At 45.8% G+C, this 22,469-nt stretch overlaps 1 protein-coding gene across 7 annotated transcripts; it reads left to right on the top strand.

Annotated features, from left to right (window-relative positions):
* Nucleotides 1–4,718: 4,718 nt before the first annotated feature.
* Nucleotides 4,719–22,465, top strand: ZC3H11A (zinc finger CCCH-type containing 11A). 7 transcript variants are annotated; one of them, XM_080632692.1, is made up of 18 exons: nt 4,719–4,886; nt 11,574–11,626; nt 11,979–12,173; nt 12,375–12,494; nt 13,221–13,344; nt 13,778–13,981; nt 14,139–14,255; nt 14,768–14,848; nt 15,231–15,341; nt 16,039–16,101; nt 16,358–16,453; nt 16,656–16,721; nt 17,247–17,744; nt 18,349–18,422; nt 18,943–19,258; nt 19,557–19,726; nt 20,329–20,396; nt 20,905–22,465. In XM_080632692.1, the coding sequence occupies exons 3-18, from the start codon at nt 12,120–12,122 to the stop codon at nt 21,167–21,169; spliced, it is 2,427 nt and encodes an 808-aa protein (XP_080488818.1). In that variant the 5' UTR covers nt 4,719–4,886; nt 11,574–11,626; nt 11,979–12,119; the 3' UTR covers nt 21,170–22,465. The 7 variants fall into 7 exon arrangements, with proteins under 7 accessions (XP_080488818.1, XP_080488816.1, XP_080488821.1 ...); XM_080632690.1 differs by having other exon boundaries at nt 11,129–11,626; XM_080632691.1 differs by having other exon boundaries at nt 4,750–4,867; nt 11,129–11,626.
* The last annotated feature ends 4 nt before the right edge of the window (nt 22,466–22,469 follow it).

Raw genomic sequence — 22,469 nt, 5'->3', positions numbered from 1 at the left:
CTGAGGAACCTCAGAGGATGCTCCAGCCATGCCCACCAGCTCTGCGCATTGCTGCCCAAGCGTTAGCAGGCTGAGTGGAAAACAAGCATCAGGTTATTGACCCTCCAGTGGGTCAACCTCTCGATTGTGGAAGGGGTAAGTCAGGTTCAGTCTTTAGCCAGTGGAAGGGGAGGAGGCTCTAGCACCCATGGCAGGACCCTTGATTTGCCTGAGGTGGCAGGTTGGTTGGTTGGCTGCAGGTCTTCCAGCGAAGGTGCTGCATGGAGGCTTTGCCTCGCTTCCTACTTTCTTGAAGGTCATCTCTTCACCCTGCATCCTGCCTCACCTTGGTCTCTTGTAACCATTTGGTAGGAGTCCTGTTTTAGTGGACCAGAGGCCCCCAGTGTCCTCTGAACTTGACCCTCTTGTGAAGCCATGGGACTGAGCAGGAGGCAGCAGTTTGCTTTACTTAGGCTTAGTTTCTTCCCCTTGCTGGTGCACCCCTGATTACTGGCCCCAGGCAGGCAGGGCTGGAGGAAGCTCCACTGCCTTCTCTCCTTCGTCCTGCTTGGCTTGGTTGGAAGATGGAGAACATGGCTGTAACTGGCTGTACAACATCATTGTGTTTGCCTAGCCTCCATCCCTGGAAGCTTTGAGCGAGAGGGTGGGCTGGCTGGTTTCTTCTTTCCTTTCCTTTCTGAACGCACAGCAGAATCTCCCGTGCCTTCTCCAAGCACTGCCTGCAGCACCACCTGCCACGCGAGGGCCCAGTACTTTGCCAAGAAATAAGTGTTCCTTAACCACCAACACAAACCAAGTGTCTTTGTTTTGTTGCCAGCCCAGCACTGACTCGTCCCTTCCTTGGGGTGGGAGGAGGGAAGGATGAGCTCACCCCATTCCTGCCCTGAGGAAAGGTCCTTCTCCCAGGTGTCCTGCCTCCGTGCTGGCAAAGGGGGTGAAGGCTGGGCTCTACACTGCCAACAGCAAGAAGAAATTGCCACCACTGCCCATCTCTATTGCAAATTCAATGTCAAGCCACCTGCCCTCCCTGTACCTTCCATACACGAGCTGAGACCTACCCTGGGCAGGGCAGGGGGGTGTTACCCACAAGTGGCGACAGGAGAGCCAAAAGGGGTGGTTGTGGGGTTTGGGGCTGTACTAAAGGTGACATTGCTTCAAAGATCACTTTTTTTTCTATGTTAAATAGTTGAGAAAAAAAAAAAAAGGTGAAAATACGGTGTTCTTACACAGAAATATTTATTAAATACTTTGGGGGGAAATGCACCGATTTTCTTTCTTTTGATATTTTTTTAATACCTCAGACCTGTTGCAAAGACTTAAACCAACAACAAAAAGCCAACTTTGGAGGCTCTCAAAGTCACTCCCAGAAGGTTGCCACAAGGGTCTGGTTGTTCCTGAGTTGATCTATTTTTGTTGTTGTAGTTTCCACGTTAGGGGGGAAGGGGGGGAGAAAGAAGAATTCTATATAAATATTATGCAAAAAAAAAAAAAAAAAAAAAAAAGAAAAATATAAAAAAAATATAGTTTTCTTTAGCTCAGAAACAGATATTTTTACGTCAGCCATATGTATTTTGTTTAAAAGACAAAAAAACTTACTAAGCCTTGAGTCGTGTGGCTGTGTGACAGCAGTTCACAGGTGGATGCCAGTCAGCTTCCTTTTCTCCAAGCAGCCATCTTTATACTAGATGTTAGTTGGATGACAGAAATGGGGTTTTTATATATATATATAAAAATTATGTTGGTATGGCTGGTTGCTTAAAGTATCAACGTTTATTGTGCATACATCCTTATTTTTTTTCCCTGTAAAGTATGTTTTCTATTTAGTTTCTGTGATATACTGGCAGCAGATTGGGTTAAGTTATTGAGGATGCTACAAAAGATTTGGGGGAGATTGGTGCTCTACGTTGAAAGGCATGGTCAAGCAGCATGAACTTGTGGGGACTCTCTGCAACATGCCTTGAAAAGGGGGAAATATATATATATATATTATTATTTTCTGCTTTGTTTGAACTGCCATGAGTGTGCACAGGGTGAGAGTGCCATGGCCGACAGGAACCGAAGTCATACCCTGTGCTCTGTGTTAACTTGCCTTGGAATGCTTTGTTATTAAAACACTCTGAACATACGTTTGCATCCAGTTCTTAATAACAGTAGGGTCTCTGGTGGTGGTGGTTTTAATGTGAAATAAATTGGCAGATTGGTACCAAAGACATTACACCACGTCCTGTGTGCGTTGCTGAACCGGCATTTTTAGGCATTTGCATTCTGTGGTGAGGTTTCCTTTGATTTGCACAGGGGTTTTACTTCATTTTCAAAGGTTTTTGTGCAATAAGCTTGGAGGAAAATTTTGAAACAATCTCAAGAAGGAAAAAAACTAAACCAACTTTTAGCATGGGCAGCCCCTGGCTTTCCTGAGCCGAGGAGTAGCCATCCTGTAGTGCTCAGCTCCTTTAGAAATGCTTCTCGGGGCTGACACAACATTGGGGTGAATGGAAAAGCGCCATCCCAGCTCCAGGGATGCCGCTGCCCTCCTGCAGAGACCAAGCACCACAAAGAAGAGTCCCTGCAAGCTTTGTACCTCTTGGCGCAGGACAGATGTACCTGTCTGCCATCGCTTCTCGCTGCTTGGTCCAGCTCCTTCAAGGTTATCAACCCATGGAGCACGCAACCCATAAACCATCCTCCTGCATCCCAGCTCTCCCCAGGGGGGCTCAGTGATGGGAGGGGACCACTCTCCTACCTGCAGGGCAATGCCTGGCTGTTCCTCTCCAGCATCTCTCTGCTGCCCTGCCACTGAGCCGGGCTGATCTCTGGCTCTGCCTCTGTTATCCTCCTGCTCAACAACAGAATGGAGTTTTCCTTCAGCAAAGCCCATGGCTAAAACTGCCTTTAGTTTATTTCCTCCCCTTAAATAAATATATATATATATACAGTATTAAATCAACATTTATGTGTGTGTATATATATTTATCCAATGCTCTCACAACAAACCTTTCTTTTGAAGAGGGATCGCAGACCTGAGGTTTTTTTTCTTTTCCAGTAACTAAGTATAATAAGCACTGGTATTTTTGTACAAAAACCCCAAAAATACAAAACAAAAGACTATTATGTGGTATGCATGACATTAAAACAAAAAACAATGGTGGTTTCAAAGCAATATGTACCCTGGTGTGTTTGCCATATCCTAGAGTCCAGCTTCAAGTGCACCTGATCTGTAATGCATTTTGATATTAATCTCTATGTACAATGTTTTGCATGTAATTTATATGGTTCTCGGGGAGAAAAACCAAACTTGAATGAATTGTCAGCTGGTGGCTTCTGAGACAACAGACTCCAAGCAGGGATAATAATCCAAGTGGAAGCAAAAGAGTGGTTGAGGGGTGGGAAAAGGGGGTACATAGAAATCTGAAGGGGTAGAAGGGTCCTGGTTTGGAATCAATAAAGCTTTGGCTGTTGAGCAGAAACACTGCGCAAGTGCATCCAGAGAATAAAATGTGCCCACATGTACCTGATGTGTGTCCACCAGCTTGTGAAATCCATCCCGCATCCTCTCCTAGGATGCTCGGGCTTCCCATTGGAGCAAGCTGGAGCTTGGAAGAGGGGCTTGAGGGGTGGGAAGAGGGATGGGGATCAAAAGCATCCCATCCCTGAGCAAAGACCAGCACTGGCTGTCAAATGACATCCAAACCAGCATGGCTGGGCTATGCTTTGAGCTGCTCTGGGGCAAAGATCCTCCCTTGAACCCTTCCCTGATGGCACCTCTGAGGTGATGCATGGTGGAAGTTGTGATCCCCAGCTCTTAGAGACCGGCTTCAAGCCATGTCCTCCCTCTGAACTGGAACTGTTGTGCCTCCATAGGGGCACTTGGCCTAGATAAGAAGGACAACGGGAAATAAACCCCCTGAAATACTTGATTCCCAAGTGTATTGATTGCACTGGAGCTGTTTAACTCCTTGCCTTCAATGGAGGGCTGGTTGCTTCTCTGGGTCTTTAGTAACACCAAGGCCAAGCCCTGAGGAGAAGATGGTGCTGGGGGGAGGCTGAAGGGATGGGGTTCAATCCAAACCTTGCCCACACTTACCCTTGGAGCTGGGTGACACGAACAAGGTGGGAAAGCTTCACTGTGCAGCCTCAGCCCTGCTTTCTCAGGGCAGTGCCTGTGCCATCTTGTAACACCCAGGACACCAGGATGGAGGGAAGCTGAGGGAGGCAGGTTGAGGTCTATGGTCTACCATGGAGCCTCCCATGCACCTCCCTTCTTTGCCCTCAGAGGTGTCCCCAAGGCCCAGGGCGAGCACTGGGGAAACACGCTTAAAACATAATATAGCGTCCAGCTTGGAAAGAGCAACCCTGAGGTGAGGCATTGCCACAAGGAAGGAGATAGCTCCCTCAGACACCCCAACCTGACGCCATGATGGGCAGGGCGCACACCCTGACTGGAAGTTGGGTGCAGGGCACCGCAGCCGGGCTACAGATGGGGGGCGGGGGGGGAATTATCCCATTCCCACCATGGCGAAGGGATTTGCCTGGAGCTAAACGAAACGCTGGGATTCGTCGAAGGAGAAAACGGCAAAAAACCCGCCCACCTGCTTATTTGTTTACGCTTCCTGCCCGCCCCTCCTGTTTACCGGCGCCGCCCGCGCCTCTGTGCCGCTCGAGTGGGCGGAGCTCCGTCCCAGCCGACTCCAACGGCCGGAAGTGGCGGGCGTGAAGCCTCTCCGCCCGCCATCTTGGCAGCGGGTGCCTGAGGTTGCCCGTACGCCCGGCGCCATCTTTGAGGCTGGCAGCGGGGAAGGCAAGAGCTCGAGCGTCGGCCCCGGCGGATCGAGGCGACGCGGCGACGGCAGCGGCGGTCCCCTGGGGTTCGGTAAAGTCCCCGCTCGCCGGTAACTAGAGCCGTTCGTAGACCGCAGGGGCTGGGGAATGGCCTCTCACCAGCACCGGGTCCCCTGCGCTCCCCTCAGAGGAAGCAGGCCTCGGCACCAGGGCCCGGCAGGGCGGGCGGCCCGGGCCGCGGCCTGAGCCCTCCACAACGGGGTGTCTGTAGGCAATGGAAGGGGGGTGCTGGGGCAGTTCGGGTTCTGCGTAGACAGCGGGAGGGAGGAGGAGGCGTCCTCCCCGGCCTCGGCGCCGCGGGACTTTAGGGACGGGGAGTATTTCCCCGGTGCCCGAGGTAGGCCCTAGGCCCCGCTCCCCCATTGCTGGGCCGCAGTTCTCCTGTTCCCTACCTCGGCCCTCCCCTCCGCCGTTAGCCCTTCTGTAGGGCTCGGCTGTGCCCCCTCCGCCCCATTCCGGTGCTCTCCCGGGAAACGGAAAGCTCGGGCAGCCCGGGGAGGGTTCGGTTGTTCGAGTTGAAGATCTCAGTGCAGGTGCTTTACAATTGTATGCTTTTTTCAGTTAAACCCTTGTGCCTTCCTTCTGTAGCAATGCGTATAAGGGGCGTGCTGTAATGTAGTCATCTGACAAATTGCTCCTCCGTTTCCTAAAGGAGCTAATTGCCTTCAGGATCTGACTAACTCTGGATGCACCCGGTTGTCATCTTAATTTCTCCTTTAGATTGCTTAAAAGAACCCAGTTGGGTGACATTTGTTGTTGTTTGTTAAGAATTGGATCCAAGAGGCTTCTGTTTTCTTACATTGATGTTCGTAATGCAAGTGAAAAGTGGTTTTTGCTGTTGCAGGGGTCAGTGTTGGGAGCTCATGGAGTGTTCCCAGAGCTGGTGTTCTGGAGTGCACGCTGAGATGGAGCTCTGGGCCATCCGTGCTTCTTATATAAAGCACTGTGTTATTTGGTTGTTAAAAGCAGATCTCCTGGGAACAGGGGTTTAGAAGGGGTATCAGAAGCACCACTGTGGCACGCGGGTGAATTTGGACACACATGAAAGTACCCAAGCTGAACAGATAGGCTGGATTTCTTGCTGGATAGTGAGGTGTTCCTGGAGGAAAGCCAGTCTGGAGAAAACTTCCGCTTGCTGTTGCTTCTCAGCTCAGATGGCACCTTTCCAAATGGCTGTTTCCAGAGGAAGTTGGTTCTTTTTGAGCTTTAGTTCAACACTTGGGGAGGGAGATGACTCATCACAGTAAATTGCTGCCAGGGCCTGGTGTTGGTTTCAGCTAAAAGACCCTTGTTCTTTCTCTAAGTATCCCAGTCTCACCCAGGAGTAGCTGTAGCAGCTTTAGCAGTCTCCTTAGTTTGGAATTGATTCCTGATGGCCGTTGGGACAACTAGGAGGAAAAGCTGATGGACAGAGAGAATAATAGAGAGCCACCCACTAAAAATATAGGAAGGAAGGGGTTATGCATTAAGGGAAAGCCACCACATTAAAAATTGGTGCTATGTAAAAATCAGTTAAGGATTTGGGACCTGCAGGTACTGTTACACCTGCATGTGCTGCTATCACGCCTGGTGCCTGGGCAGGATGGAGAGAGCTTCCTTATGGACCACAGTCTGTTAAAGCACCCATGGTTGCCTGGAGGAAGAGCAAAAACTTCAGTTGTGGGACACAAAAAGACCCCAAACCATCCATGGTGGGCCAGGTATTTGTCTGGGGACACTGACTCCTTGGTGACATCTCCATGCTGAGTGTGTCAGCCATCTCCCTGGTGATGTGCTAACAGCGGGAGGTTGATGTGTGTTCGCAGCTCTCATGTTGGCAGTGATGCTGTGGCAGAGCCAGCGGGCTGGTGTTTCAGCTGGAAGAGGAGATGAGTGGACTGCAAATGTGCCTGGGGAAACAGGAGCTGTCAAAGAGATTGGCCATGGATATGGCTCATACTGGCACAGCCGTTGCAGTTGCAGCAGTGGTGGATTCTGGAGCATCTGGAGAAGATAGAGGGAGTTTACTTCATGAAAGCAATGCTGCCAAAAGCCTTTTGATGCCAGAAATTAGGACAAATGCATCTGTTGCGTGGAACCTCTCAGTTGACCCCCAGCATACCTGGCACACTCCTTGCAGTGTTGGGCAGGGACTTGCCTCAGCACTTCAGCAGCACTTGCAGACCATTTGTGCTGGACCTCTGTGATGGTGCTGCTGGTAACCTGAAGCTTGGGAAGCACTTCTGGATTTTTCTACTGTTCCACATGAATTTTTGCTCTGTGAAGGTGATGTATTGAGCTAAGATAGGCTTAGTTGTGCTTTAACACCTCCAGGCTTGGTTGTTCCTGTTCCATCTTTACCTACTGAGTGGGTGCTTGGTAGTAGAAAAGACATGAATCTTGGCCATGAGACGCAAGACTTTCAACCTCATGCTGGTCTGAAGGAGCTCAGGTATGAAAATGCACTTAAATAACAGATAAAAAGGACTATTATTAAACTCATTATTGAAGATACTCTTTTTGAAGGCCAACTTGTTAGAAATTCCTACAGATTGTAGCACTAGAGTGTCAGTTCTATCTCTAATGTGACTGTATGGCATTGTGGAAGAAACATTTTCCACGGCTTTGGAGGAAGCGTAACACAAAAATACACATTAAACTCTTGATATGTGGACCCTGAACCAACCGTCGACAACCGGACAGTGATGGCCCACTGGAGATCTTTGGATACACTGCACCACCAGAAGTCCCTTTTTAGAAGACAGCTCCTTCCCCCTGGCTCGACTAAAACTTGTGCAGTAGGAAGTGTCCTACAAGAACCAAGTTACCAAATTCATGTGTGGCTTTCCCTTAATCCGTCCCTGGCTTTCCAGCTCCTGACAACTCCACTGAGCTTGTGCACACAGTGCTAGGTTAAAACTAATGATTTAGGACTTCGAGCACAGGAGCCTGAGAACAGGTTAGCAGGCACTTAAGAGATTTCCTTGATCATGCTGCTAAGGCCCATCAAATTCTTCAGGAACTCCAGCATTCAAACCATCTTCTACAGGATCACTTGAAGCAGGAAATTGCTGTTCAGTGAACCTTTCATTACCTTTTATGTGTTAAAGTGACTTTAAACCAGCAGAAGGTGGAGCAGCATCCTTCCCCGAGGGAGAATGGAGCTATTCTCAGTTCATCCCAGTAGTCCCAAGTGTCTGATGGGTGCAGGATTCTTGGCCTGCAGGTGGAGGCCAGTGGAGAACTGGAGTTCTTAATCAACTGCTGCCATCAGTCCTTCTGGCTTTGCAGAGCATGTAGAAACTTTCAGCTCAAAGGTATTATTGTCACTCTTCAACTGGGAGATGGGTGAAACTGATTTTTTACAGAGCTCAGATCTGAATGCTTTATCTTGGCCACTAGGGTCACTAGATCCCTGCTTTGAATAATTCCTCCTGCATCTGTATTCAATTCAGGGTTAGTCTTTGACAGCCAGTCAGCTCTTTCAGCAACAGACTGATTTGCCTCTTTTAAGGAAGAATGTCCTCAATCAGATCCCTGAAGTGGCACATCTTCAAACAGAATTGCTCTAGTGAGGGGCAGCTGTGCCTCCGGGTAGTAGTAACTCACACCACAACTCATGGCTCTGACTTTCAGAGATCACGATGAAAGATGATCCTGACTCGGTGGCAGAGGAAGCTGGGCCGATCATCTGCTTTCACCTTTGCTTTCTTGGCTGGCAGCCTTGTGGTCTTTGCTCTGCAAGGCTCTTGAGTGCTGTCACCCTCACTCAGCACATGCCTGCAATCCATGTTTAGGCAGCATTTAACAGCTAGAGTTGACTAAAAGAAACGTAAAGAGTAGAAATGTTGAGTATTCTGCTTCTGCTTTGGACAAACAAGCTTTAGATTTCCAGAGAGAGTGAGATGTGTTAGCAATAGGTTGTTCTGCACTTCAGTTCCTGGTGCTTCTCCTTCCTTGCCATCCAGCTATTCCAACAAACACGGGTGTTAAGCATCTTTATTATCTTTTAAGAGGTTAAAGACACAAGGTAGAGCAGCAAGAGAGACTGTCCAAGTGAAATACTTCATACCTTATAACCAGAAAGTGCCCATAGGTAGGTACAGTAATACTTCCCTCATGCATTTGTTGGAGTGCAAAACCATCCTGTTTGTTCCCTTCTTGTTCCTTGATCCAGGACAAAGGCAAGGCAGCAAGCTGGAGGGTCAGACCAGGGAGTAGGGCTGTTTCTTCAGTTCCGAGAATGACAAGCTTGTAAAACAAACTACAGACTCTCCTTGTACTATTTATCTTCCCTTGGTCAAAGGTAGACTTTATGGCACTTGTTGGCACCAAAAGTCGTGACCCCCACCCCTACTGCATCTGTAGTTCTTTCATTTTTCCTAAAGGAAGTCAAAATCTCTTCAAACAAAATCTTTGATAGATTTCTGGAGGGAAAAAAAAAGGGTTTAAAATTCTCATCAGCTTCCATGAGAGACCTGCTGAGTGCTCCAGAGTTACTCATTTTTACGCAGAGCTTCAGAGGTTAGTTCAGTTGATCTCTGCTTAGCGCTCAGGTTGTGTGTTAACTGCTCCAAGGTTAAAAGAAGAAACCAAAAGAGGTTTTAAGTTAACCTTTTTTAAAATGAAAGGATAATTTTTTTAATCTTTTTTCTTTTTTTTTTTTTGGTGGGTGGGAAATGTGGTGGTTTTCTCTTGTGTTTCTTTTAAAGTTTTGCTTTTTTCCCATTCCTTAAACAAGATCCATTCTCATTCTGAACAGCTCTTGAAGTCTGCTCAGGAATATAGAAGGCAGCAAGCAAAGTGCTGAGCTGCTCCAAGGGGATTTCTTTTCTCCCCCATGGTGATGGATAAAGTAATGTTGCATTGTACAGGTGTCTCTCACTTCCTAGGGAAAAGAAATGCTTCTAGACTGTGAATTCCTTCCCATTTGTGTTTGAATGGCTCTGCTCAGCAAAGCAGTGGTCCTCAATTGCCATCTTTTTCCTTGTTGGCTTGTGCAGACTCGAGAGCCGTGCTTGAAATCTCATTGAACTATTAATGGTATTTGGAACACGTTTGGAGAAAGGCGTCTTGGCAAAGCTCTCCATGAAGGAGCACCAGTAATTTTTAGCAGTAGAGGCACAGGGATCTATATGACACCAAGTCCGTTTTAGAAGGTGCTAAAGGTCAAAAGCAAATAGTCCCATCGATACTGAGGAAGGGAAGAAGCCCTTGCACTTAACCACTGCTCTTATTCCCTCTGTCAAGCGGTCAAAACCCAGTAACTAATACGAGAACCCAACTTTTGCTCTCTTTATTTTAGATGTGGGAAAATTCCCTGCCAAAAAAAAAAAAAAATATCCTGGAAAATTCACTAGTGTTTGTGTGAGTAAAAAGGTTCTGACCTTTTATTCTTAATTTGTAAGAACTATTTCATTCAGTTTTGTCCAAAAGACTCAGAAACACTTTGCACAGAAATGTGCAGCATTTTAGTGAAAGGGGTCAGAATCACTTAAAATTGAACTTTACCTGGTCTGGTTGCAGGTTTTATGGCATTTAGAATCTTAAATAAGAATCGAAGCATCTGACTTCACATGAAAAAAACCCAAATTGCTTGTAGCTAAGTAAAATCAGTTCAGCTCTGGTGGCACCAAAAAATCATCCCTGTTGAATTGGACCTAAGCCATCTTTCCAAGCCTCCCATGATCTTACACCAATAGCTAATGATGGATATAGAGATTAAGGAGCAGCATATGATGGCATATTCATAGTGTTTGCTCTGCTGTGAAAACAAATTCTTTCCTAAAACCAAAGGAATTCCAAATTGTTAGTATCATGCAGCCATGCCACTGGCCAAGTGAACGTTTCCCTGCCTCCTAAAGCTTGGCATACCCTGACCTGCTGCCTTCCTGCTGGTGATTGATTGCAACTCAACGTGGCTGATGGGGGCTCAGAGCTGTTCTCCACCCGGATATCATACAACATGTACTGTGCACGTGTGTGTGTGTTTCCACTGTATGCATGTACGGACCTATGCATCTTTGTGTGCTGGCCTCAGATCACTCCTGTTCCATATTTCTTTCTATAAAAAGCATCAGCCTCAAAGGCATAGTCATCAAAATATTCCGTAGATCTTTGATTTTTGCCAGTTCCCTCCAAATGAGAGACTTTGTTTACAATCCTCTGGGGCAGATAGCCCAAAATTCACATTTTTCCTCTCACCTTTCCTGACTTTGTTACCCCTCACTCTTGCTGTGTGTATAAACACGGATGTGTATGGATATACATATTTGTGGATTTATACACACAAAGTCTGTTTTTTGCTGTACAGGTCATAAAGATGGGGGAAGATTTTTGTGTTTTCTTAATAGGTGAAGAAATCTTGAAGACCAGAAATTGCAACTTTACTGCATTTTAAATTAAAAACCAAACCAAATTAAAATGGCAATTGCCCGGCTGTGGAAGATGGAGCCTCATTTTTGCAGCCACTTTGAATCACAAGTTCATCTTTAAATGCCCTGGGTTGTTTTTTTTTTTTTTTGGTTTTTTTTCCTCTTTTTTTTGGTTTTTTCCTGTTTTGAAGAGCTAACTAACCCTGGCTGTCTCCAGTCTGACAGTATTCCAATGGACTTGCTTCCTCCATTAGTTGTAAGATGTTTAAAAGCACATCCTATGTTTGAATTGTGGATGAGAGGTTTCCTTGGCAATGTGAGGAGGAAAAGTCTTTCTACCCCTTTATTATTAATTCACGGATTCAGTGTTGGTTCGGCCTACAGGAGAAGTTAACTGGAAGTCTTTGAAGATCAATACCTTTGCTGAAGTTGGCCAGGTACGTGAACAGGGAAATCTGTGGGGATGGGAATAGAAAGCTTACTGTGTCAGTTATATTTTATAAGAATTACTAGTTAACCATTGACTGATAACTCAAATGTATGACCACATTTTTAAGACTTGGGCTTCCAGCAGTAGTGTCTTGTGCTCTAAGGCATGTAACGATTGCTAAGGACACAGAAGAAAATGCTTGCTGACAAAACTTGTGCAGCTTCACTTAGTATTGGGATAGTTTTGTAACCAGCTGATTTCAAGATGTTGCCCCCTCCTAAGAGACTAATTTGATTCACAGGAAGCAGCTGGAAAAATGCTCATTCCTCCATTATTTTTCACTTGATGCCTTCCTTTAGGGTTACTTTTAAAAAGAAGATTTCACTGATCAAGCCAGTAGAAGATTTCAGTCCAAGAAAGTGAAGCCAGCTTCAGACTGGAAGACTGGAGGAAGTCCCTATTGAGTGAACCTGTACAACCATACTAAGGCTTTGTCCATTATGTCTAACCAAGGAGATGACTGCTACTTCTATTTCTATTCCACGTGTAACAAGGTATGTTTGGGTTTCTTTTGCTTTGGGATTGGTTTCTTTTTTCTTTGTAGTTTTGAGAGAGGAGGGGGAAGAGTGAGAAGAAACCCACAGACTTCAGTTAACTTAATAAGCAGTTAGTTTTGGCTGCCAGTTCTGAGATCATGGGCATCTTTTTTAGGCTGTACTGTTTCATTTACCTTTTTGATTCCCTTTTGGCTCCAGGGAGACAGCTGCTCCTTCCGCCACTGCGAAGCTGCTCTGGGAAATGAAACAGTCTGCACACTCTGGCAAGAGGGTCGCTGTTTCAGGAATATCTGCAGGTTCAGACACATGGAAATCGATGTGAGTGTTTGCCTAAAAGATATGTTCTCAAAATAAATCACTGAAAGCAGTTTTCCATTGCTGTAGGTGGACTGAATGTGCTTTTACATTGCTTCAAAATGATGCTAAGAGGTGGGAGGAAGTTGGGAAAGGAAAAGATCAATTTCTTACACGTATCTCAACACGAAATTACTGTATTAGGTGCTGACATTATGCTCTTAAGAGGAAATAGCAGCCACATTGATCTGACTGCTTAAATGTGCTAGAGCAGGGTGACAGCAAACAGCCTGCACTCACCTCTTGAGGGCTGGGCTTCATAGTGGCTCCTGGATTTCACCTGGTGCCATTCTTACCTCTTGGGGTAGTACAGGGCAGGGAGAGAAAACGTGAGAAGGAACCAAGGCTCTGAAGATAAGCTTTGGTAGATTTAACTGGGCAATTGAAGACATTTTCCCCTCCGAATAATCCCAGTATTTCGCACTTTGTATTAATTTATCCTACGTGAATTGATGTGTGAGAGTGCCTGTCTGCTCAAACTGGGTAGGAAAGGTAGGTAACAGGTTGTCGATACAGCTAAGCTTAGCTAAGGCTAAATTGTTACAGCTAAAATACTTCTAGTGATAAATTGACCTTTGGAGTGATGTTTCAGCAGTGCACAGCCTGTCTCTGATGCACTTGTGGTGGGAAATGTCGCTTTGCAAATCAAGGTGAGTGTCACCATGAGCTTTGCTTTCTTTCTGTCCTCAGAAGAAGCGCAGTGAGATTCCTTGCTACTGGGAGAACCAGCCAGTGGGCTGCCAAAAATCCAACTGCGCTTTTCATCACACCAAAGGACGTTACGTTGATGGACTCTTCTTACCTCCAAGCAAAAGTGAGTTTCTTGGGTCCTTCTTCCTGAAGGATTAAGTAGTTAATCTTGAGTATTGCTTATGAGTGGGTACTATGCCATAGAACACATAAAGGAACTGCTAGTTTATGAGTGCAAGGAGAAGGCTGTAGTCAGGTGCTCAGCTAACCTGCATGTCATTCTGGTATTTAATCTTTTCTTTCATGCTCAGCTTCTCTGTGCTTTGTGGGATCTTTGCCTTTCAGGTTGCTTTCCCCTCATTTAATCCTTTCTGGGTGGTGGGGCTTGAGATCTGTGCATGAAGGGAAACATTGCTCATAGTGTAACCTGGGTTGGGGAATAGGAAACTCTGAATTCAGTAGTCAGGTGGATTATCTGCCATATCTACACAGTGATGGCAACATTGGGGTCAAAGTTCTAAATGGCTGCATAAGAGCTGCTCTTCCTCTTCCTCTAGCTACACTTCCAAGTCCACCTGAGTCTGTGGAAGATGATGCTAAAATGCCTCAGATGTCACTGCAGCAAAACAAACTTTCTGTTCAGTCAAATCCCTCTCCCCAGCTGAGGGGGGTGATGAAAGTGGAAAACTCTGAAAATGTCCCAAGTCCTACACATCCCCCAGTTGTAATCAATGCTGCAGATGATGATGAAGATGATGATGGTGAGCATTTTTTCTCTTAAGTGAATGTGTAAATCACAGAATACCTGAATTGTGTAGTGGATCGTGGACTGAAATGTCATTGGGTGAGCTGCATAAGCATGAGAAATCCCATCTAATCCCTATTCTGCAACTGAATAGGTTTATTTTTGCTTTTCAGACCAGCTTTCTGAAGAAGGGGATGACATTAAAATGGCCATCCAGCAACCAACAACAGAAGCCCATAATGGATTGCGGATAATTTCCACTAGGAAATCGAACGCTAATTCCAAGCAAGGTATCCCAACAGCTCTAATAGGGGGGATTGGAAGGAGGATTTCACAGTGAACTCAAAAGTATGTTCTAAAACTGCATTAGAACACAGGGTCAGCAGTCAGGTATTCCCATGAGCTCATTCCTATCTAATGATGTCACATGTGCCTTGCTCAAACAGGTAAACTCCTCCTTGTTTACTTGCATAGAACAAAATAGAGCCACAGAGTGGAGTTGAAAAGTCTGCAAGTGTGTCCTTCCAAGCAGTAGAAAGCCATATCTGATGACAGAGGAATCTAACATGTAGATGGATTAAAATACTGCAAACTGTAGGTTACCCTGTAGGGTGGGAGGAGAAAGGTGTCAATTCCTTACCAAAGTGCCATCTGTTGTATGGCTTCTTTTTTGTACTTGAGGGGAGTGTTGGCAAGGTTTATGCAAAACACTTTGGGAAGGTTCTGAGCTGGTAGAAGCTGGAGGCTCTGTGTGTGTGTGCCTTTCAGCCTCAGTTTCTCAGAGCCTGGTTTGTGTTTTCAGATGATAATTTGAATTTCGGAATAAAAACGCTTGAAGAAATCAAATTGAAGAAACTAAAGGAAAAAACAAAAAAACAAGGTGGTGAGTTAATAGCCCCTATTTCCTTCACTTCTGCCTTTTCTTATCCTTCTGATATTCCCTGGATAGTTGACTATGCTTTGGGGAATACAACCCTTTGCACTGTTGGGGTCAGGATGGGAGATGATTGCAGCTGAGAGCTGCTTGAGGGCCAGAATTCCATGTTTAGTTGGAGGTCTTGAGCTACTTTGACAAGCGGTCTGTTTTCTTAAGCTCAGAGAGCTGGTATTCTAGATTGGAAGTCCAAGGGCAAATCGGAGGCCAAGTGCACCGGTCATTGTACGTTTGACAGGAATGAATAACTAATGGCTTTGGTCTTTACGATAGGTCTGTTTGGTTGGATTCTTTTCCTAAACATCCTTCTGTTTTGCTTGCTCTGATCCAGAAGGTCCTTCAGGAGTTTCTGTTCATCCCCTCCAATCCCGGACTATTCCTGTGCCAGAAAAGGAGAATGTACGGACAGTAGTGAGAACTGTGACGCTATCTGCAAAGCAGGGTAACAGTGAATACTCTTACTGCCATTTCATGGCTCCTAAACCAAAAGCTTAACTAATAATGAAGATAATTCAGACACATTAGTCTGCTGGTTGAATTTTTCTCATTAAAACCATGCTTTTGTCCTTAAAGGAAAAGATATTTAGCATTTGTAGGTGCTCAGTTGTACTGCAGTAAAAGATCATGAATTGATTTTTAACAGCCTGACTTCAAGCCATAGCTAATCATACATTAGCACCATCCTACAGACTCTCAAACGTGCTTAGTTTGACTTCAGTTGAGAAGTTGAGTGAGGTTTGTGAATGAGTGCATGTGTTGACAGCGTGTGACAAGATTGGTGCTGGGGTTAAGCGCAGAGAGAGAAGTTGATGTCAAAACAAGTGTCAGTGTGCAAATGAGGGATAACTGGGGACAAATGGAAGGGAAGACCTGTAGAAGATGGCGTTATACAGGTAGCCAGTTTCTGAAGAGGCTGACAGTGGCAGTTGCATACAGTAGTGATATGAATGATATAAATGGTAGTGTTTAAATCCACACAAATACTTTTTAAAGGCAGAAAGGTGTAGAACTACTACTGGTAGCCATTCGTTTATGTTGTTTTGGCTACCAAAAGAGTGTCTTTTGGGAACATGGGCTAGAAAGACAATGCTTTTACTGGCTTCTGGTTCCTGTGTGCTAGAGATTACCCTTTGTTTTAGGGGAAGAGCCTGTAATTCAACTGAACATTGCTGAGAGACTGAGCAAGCGGAAAGCCTCCACAGGTAAGAACTTTGTGTGATTTGGGTGCCCTCATCTAAATGTGACTGGGTTTTGAGGGGTTTTATTTGCTGTATGCAGGAGGAAAATACATTTTGGCAGAGAGCTGTATTGACTGCAGAAACTGCAAATTGTTTTAGCAACTGAGAGGCAAATACAAGAAAATATACCTGGAAGAACTGAAATTTGTGGCTGAGTGTTCTCAAATCCTCCTCCAGATAAATGTTGTTACAGTATTTCTTGTTTCCTGTCTCTTTGAAGCTGCTAAAAGTGTCATTCCACTGAAGCGCAACCTTGCTGAAAGGCTGGGGAAGAAGATAGACATGCTGGAGAATGCTGACAAAGCCCCCAAGAGAGGTACAGCCACTAACCTGACATCTGGATTTGATGCACAGATTGGGTTAGGTTTTTTGTTTGTCCTTTCTTCTAATGGTTCTTTGTGTGTCTTGGTTGAGGGCTTGATGTAACTTGGAATCCCAGTGATGTCCTGTCTCATTTCAAAAATGTGAACACAAAATTGAGATTCATGCAGTCTCCCTGACTCTTTTCTGTCTTATAGTTCAAGTCCCCAAGTCTCTGAAGGAGAGGCTAGGATTGCCCTCGGAACAGACCAGCACAGAGACAGGTAATAACTGGGTATTAAATAGGCCTTCCTCTTTTTTCTTTCCATAAACTTCCAGACAGCCCTAAAAGTGAATTTAAGTGATCTGCCCGATTCCTCTTGATGGAGTGCTGAACCTGCGCTGCTGGCTGCTGTCAGAGATCTGGCTCTGGCTCTGTGTGTGCTTTCCACTTGTGCCTCAAGGTTTCATGTTCCTGCTGTGAGCCATCAGAAGCTGCAGGATGCTTAAGCACAAGTGGAATAGAACCGCTGCCAGTGGCAGGGGTTTCTGATGCTGACAGACAGCCTGAGAAAGTAACAAAGTAAAATATACTGATGGGGCTTTGTGCCACAGCTCTCCGGATAGCACTGGTTTGCAAAAATACAGGTGGCTTAAAGGAGGAGAAGGTTATGCAGAATGATACTGTCTTAAGGTGCATTCTTGGGAACACTCAAACCTGTTTTTCCTTAGTACTGTGACAAATTTTGGGGGCTTTACATCTTGTTGAACTCTCTTGAAATCTTGGTGCTTTTCTTTGATGATGCCAGAGAAGGCTGCTAAGCCGACAGGAGAGATCCACGTGAAAACACTGGAAGAAATTCGCCTTGAGAGAGCTTCTCAGCGACGAGGAGAACCTCCAGCTAAAGCCCAGGCTGAAGGACGTTGTAAAGCAGAAGATCCCAACTCAGGGGCAAAACCTTCCCCTGCAGTTCGCATCAAAACTTTCTCAGGAGCCCTGGCTGAAAAAAACCAGAAGCGACTGGAAGAAGAGAAGCAAAAACCAGAAGAGCTTCCTCCCAAGACAAAAGCTGAGGGAGAGCCCAGGAAGCAGAGCGTGCTGACTCCATCTGTGCCCAGCAGAGTGCCTCTGGCAGAGCCAGCGGGGAAAGCCAAGCCAGGGGAAGTGCGTATTAAAACCTTGGAGGAAATCAAGCAGGAGAAAGCTCTGCGGCTGCAGCAGAGTGGAGAAAATGTGCCAGCTCCACCAGCACAACCCGAACCTGTCCCGACAGGGAGGAGATTGTTACGGATCACCAAGCTGACAGGTAATGGGATGGTTTGGTACCTGCTTCTCCTGTTAAGCAAATCCAGTTTGCTCGGGATTCTTGTTGCTTTTTCCTTCTGTGTATACTAAAGGATAAAAGAGTTAAGGCTACAAAGGTAAAAAAGGACCAGAATATCCAACCATATTATTTCCTATGAATTGCATAAGTTTTCTGGATATCCCACTGGAAACTTCGTTCATTGAGGAGCTTTGTAGTTGAATTCCTCTCTTCTGGGGTTTTTTCTGCCATCTGTTTGTGATATGAGATCTTCCCTGTGCTGAATCCACGTTTACCTTCCTCTTTGACATGTGTTAACTTCCTGATATATGTGTTTGTGAACACATATCAACATAATGTGAGGGCCGTTTTTTGTTCAAAATGACAGAGCATTAAAGGTCTCATTGTTAAGATGATATAACCCATGTAAAGAGATAATGTGATGGAGGGAAAGAGAGGTCCAGTGCTGCAGGGATTGTTTGCTGTAGCCTCTCCCTTTGTCCCATTATTAGCCAGGAGGAAACAAACACGCCAGGAAGGCAGAGGGAACCAGGTTGCTTTACTTCTGCTGTTGGGAAAATCATTACTGTTTTGTTCTTGTTTAAAGCACCTGGAAGAGAAGAAAAGAAGATGGTGGAATTGAGCAGGACTTCTCCCAAAGCTGTCTCTACACCTACAGAGGTGAGTCCTTTGTGAAGACATACATATATTCATACCATTTCTGTTTTGTTATATTTTGTTTGCACCTCACTGCATGCTCTTCTCTTCCCACGTTTGGTAAGTGCTGCAGTGAAGCCGTCTGTTGCTTTCGTGGTGTTTCCAGACAACACTGAGATCTTCAAGCTTTGAATTAATCTGCTTGCACCTGACAGTGCATAAGAAACCCAGTTAAGAGCAGATAAAATCTGTGAGGTTAATGTGGAGGGAATGGTTTTGTTCAATTTTCTCTCGCTTAAAAAGAACGTGATAAATGACAGCTAGAGCCTTCTGCTCTATTAAAGCAGCTTGCTGCATTGGGAGTTGCAGGCTTTTGTATTCCCATAGCAAAGCAGCATGGATCTTGTTACAGGCGCATGGTATGGAAAAAAGGTCAGATCTGAATGGTCATAACATGCTCTGTTCCACATGGAGCCATTTCAGAGGGCTTGCCACTCAGGTTTTCCTTTTGTCTTACTAGTCCTTTGCTTTTGTTTCTTTCTAGCTCTCTGATCAGAGCACAACTAATTCTAAAGTTCAAGTGAAGAACCTTGAGGAGATAATGAGGGAGAAGCGGCAACTGAAACACCACCAGGAAGAGAAGCTTCAGAAGGAAGCAGCTTCTGTGCTGCCTTCTGTTGAAAAACCCATCAAGGACAAAACTCCACCATCAGGGAGCCCTGAAACTTCAGGGTCAGCGCATCACTTTGTGAAGAAGACATTGGTGAAACCTCTGGAAGATGGGGTTGAAAGCCCAGGGAAAGAAGCTGCTATATCACCAGGGAAACAGGCAGCTCCACTCCAGGAACGGAAAGCTAAGAGTAGGTGTTGAGACTGTGTTAAAGAGTTCCTTTAGGTCTTGTTTTGAAAAAAGATGGCAGCTTTCATGTTGTAACTGACTCCTTTTTGTAACTTCTCTGATCCTTTTTATGGCTTGCTGGTAAATAAAGAGTTTACTATGTGGAAAGTAGTGCTGGAAATCTGGGCAGTGACAGTGTAATGTAGTGGCCAAATCTATTTAACTAGAAGGATGATGGAACTGATAGGAGAGAACCCTTCGGTTATTTTTTTTTCTCCAGAGGCAGAGCAAGACTGATGATGTTCTCCTTTTTCCTCTAGCCAAATCCAAGGCATGCCTGAAGGCTCCGGATGGGAAAACCACCTCTCCCACAAAGCATACCCTGAAGCGTAAGGCAGCTGAGAGTCATCCGTCTGCTGTGGCAGCTGTGAAGCCCTTGAGTACCACTGGTGGTGACACAAAGGAGCCTCCAGCTAGAAAAGCAGCTGTGGTAAGGACACTGTCTGAAGCAGTAGTGGGTCCCTGGTAAAATGTATGCCCAAGTTTTACCCTCCTCTTGGAGAATACATGGAAAATGGCAATGTTTTACAGGTCTCTCTTCCCTTTGAAATCCAGAAGTGCTCTGTCAGATGGTTGTAGTGCCATCCTGCTTTTCATTAGGTGAATAGCAGTGCTTCCATTAATACTCTGCTGGGATTCTCCGTGGTGTGAAGGATTTTGTCTGATAATGCTGTGTTCTTAAAGACACACAGTCATTACTAAACTTGAGTTTATCATAGAATAGTGGAATGGTTTGTGTTGGAAGGGACTTTAAAGCTCATCCAGTTCCAGTCCCCTGCCATGGGCAGGGACACCTTCCACTGGAGCAGCTTGCTCCAAGCCCCTGTGTCCAACCTGACCTTGAACACTGCCAGGGATGGGGCAGCCACAGCTTCTCTGGGCACCCTGTGCCAGTGTTCATGATGTATATTGAGTGAAACCTAACTTCAGGAGTTCTTTGGTTCAGCAATGCCAAGGGAGAGGCAGCAGAGGAAGAATCTACAGAGAAGTCTTTTACCTGTGTATCATAAGAACTGTCTTGTTTCTTCCTAGGCCATTGTTCCTGCTTTGCCAGAGGACAACCTCAGCTCCATACCTAGGGGAGAAAAACCCCAAACTAGGTAACAACCACCACTTGTTCTTTTTCTTTATCATTGTGTCTTTCACATGAAACATAAGGGGTTTTTTTCACATGTGGAAAAAGTGGAGGTTTGAGATAAAGGATCCAAAGGAGCAGTTAATCTGCAACAATTGTCTAGCAGCCAGCAGGAATACTTAGATTCCTTCCTTCCAATGCTGGAGGTTGTTACAGACTTTCAGTGAGTTCATGGGGTTTCTGAATGCCTCCAGAGGTCGATTTCTTAACCTTTTTACAGTCAAATTAGTAAAGGTCTCTGGCCACAAAGTGGAACTTTCTTTGCCAGGTTCTGTCTTCATGGAGAGATCCCCAGACAGAAAAGTGGACCTGCTGATAGAGTCAGCCCTAAAAGTAGCCTTAGATTAATGGTGTAACAATGTGTAAGGTTGAGGTGTAGGAAGGATTCATGAAGTTTAAAGAGCTGGTTTGCAGAAACCATCTCTCTGGTTAAGCAATATCATACACTGATTCACTCTGTCTTGTTCTTCAAGCCCTGAGCTGCACGTGGGAAGCCAGGCAGGCTCTGGGGCACCATCAGAGCTCTCAAGCTCAACTTCAACTTCGTCCCAAGTGGCAGTGAAGACGCGCCGGCTGAGCTCCACTGGGGCTGGGAAAGCACCTTTGTCTGTAGAGGATGACTTTGAAAAGCTGATTTGGGAAATCTCAGGAGGCAAACTGGAAGCAGAAATTGATCTGGACCCAGGGAAGGATGAGGACGACCTCCTCTTGGAACTGTCAGAGATGATTGACAGCTGAACTGCAGGATCTTCACATTAAAACAAACACAAAAAAAAAAGAAACTAAGAAATCAAAACTCTATTTTTCTGCTGGATACCCAGAGGTGATGATCCTTTTTGTAGCTGAGGCTTTGCAATGAGTCTTAAAGCACAGTTGAACTGGTAGAAATGGGCAGTATCTGCACTCAGTTGTCCTACATTTCCCTGCTGGTCAGAGTCAAGGTCCTGTGCATCCATTCTGTGACTGTCAGTGGCTGCTGTCGATGTTGGGAGGACAAAGCACTTGTTTCTTCTGGGACAGAGAGCTCTGCAGCTGCAGACTCTGGTGGTTGTGAACTGATGTGCTGGTGCAGTGATGCTCTGAAGGCTTAAACCTTCTTCCTTCTTCCTTACTTCTTTCCCCCCTCCTCCTTGACAAACCTCAGCGTTCAGCACGTTTCAAAGCCTTGGTAGTCTCATTTCTTGGACAATTGCTATCTAAAGCCTGGAGTTACTATGTCAACTCTTGAGTTTTATTTATGTATGTTATCATTTGGACTTCAATCTGTTAGAGTAACTTAATGCAAATAGCGAGGTGGGAGGGAGCAGGATAATGGAGTGGTTTGGACCAAACGTGCTGCCAGGGGCGGTGGTTGGGCTCAGTCCATCCTCAGGAATGATATGACACTGGTGTGAAAAGCAGCAGCTCTGCAGCACAGCTCCACAACCCCCTCCTGATTTGTTGTACTGTACCAAAGCTGGGGGGGGACAGTGCATTTTGCTGATGTGAATCCTGGTAGGATTTTGGGATGGGTTGTCAGGATTCTTCTGCAGGAAACTGGTGAAGGAAGGATTGGTTTAAGTGCCTCTGTGTTCCAAGAATCACTCCCCCGAGCTGCTGGATCATCTGGGAAGTGGTGGCTGCTTGGACTCGTGTTCAAGCACTGTCATGGCACCAACCCATAGGAGAGCATCTTCCTTGGAAGCTGGTACTGCTGCGGGACCAACCACATTGCTGCTGCCTGGGAATGTCCTGGGAATCCTCCCTCAGCCCCTGCCCCACCACCAAGGCTTGCGCTCCAGGTCGATGCAGGAACTGGGGCCAGGACAAGGGGTTTGAATCTCACTTTGTGACCCCCAAGACAACTGCTGAGACTGGGGTCTGTGCCCCCCCAGTGCTCACTTTCCCTGGCACATAGATTTTCAGTTACTTCCTGAAGTTTTTGAAGGACTTCACTCTCTTCCTGCTCTCATGTGAAGCTGTCGGGGCCCTCAGGCGTTCACTGCAACCAGTTGTTGGAGTTGATTGTAAATACTTTCTCTTTGGAAGAAAACACTTG

The sequence above is a fragment of the Psittacula echo genome (genome assembly GCF_963264785.1).
Source record: "Psittacula echo genome assembly, chromosome: 22".
In the NCBI taxonomy this organism is placed as follows: Eukaryota; Metazoa; Chordata; class Aves; order Psittaciformes; family Psittacidae; genus Psittacula; species Psittacula echo.
The sequence above is the reverse complement of the archived record's forward strand: the minus strand, read 5'-3'. Positions and strand labels throughout refer to the sequence as shown.

What these genes read in the sequence shown, in the direction of transcription:
- ZC3H11A (XM_080632692.1), top strand. Translation starts at nt 12,120, where the DNA reads ATGTCTAACCAAGGAGATGACTGCTACTTCTATTTCTATTCCACGTGT. An exon ending in TCAGACACATGGAAATCGAT is followed by an intron (nt 12,495 to 13,220) that starts GTGAGTGTTTGC and finishes TTCTGTCCTCAG; the next exon opens with AAGAAGCGCAGTGAGATTCC. An exon ending in CTGTCTCTACACCTACAGAG is followed by an intron (nt 18,423 to 18,942) that starts GTGAGTCCTTTG and finishes GTTTCTTTCTAG; the next exon opens with CTCTCTGATCAGAGCACAAC.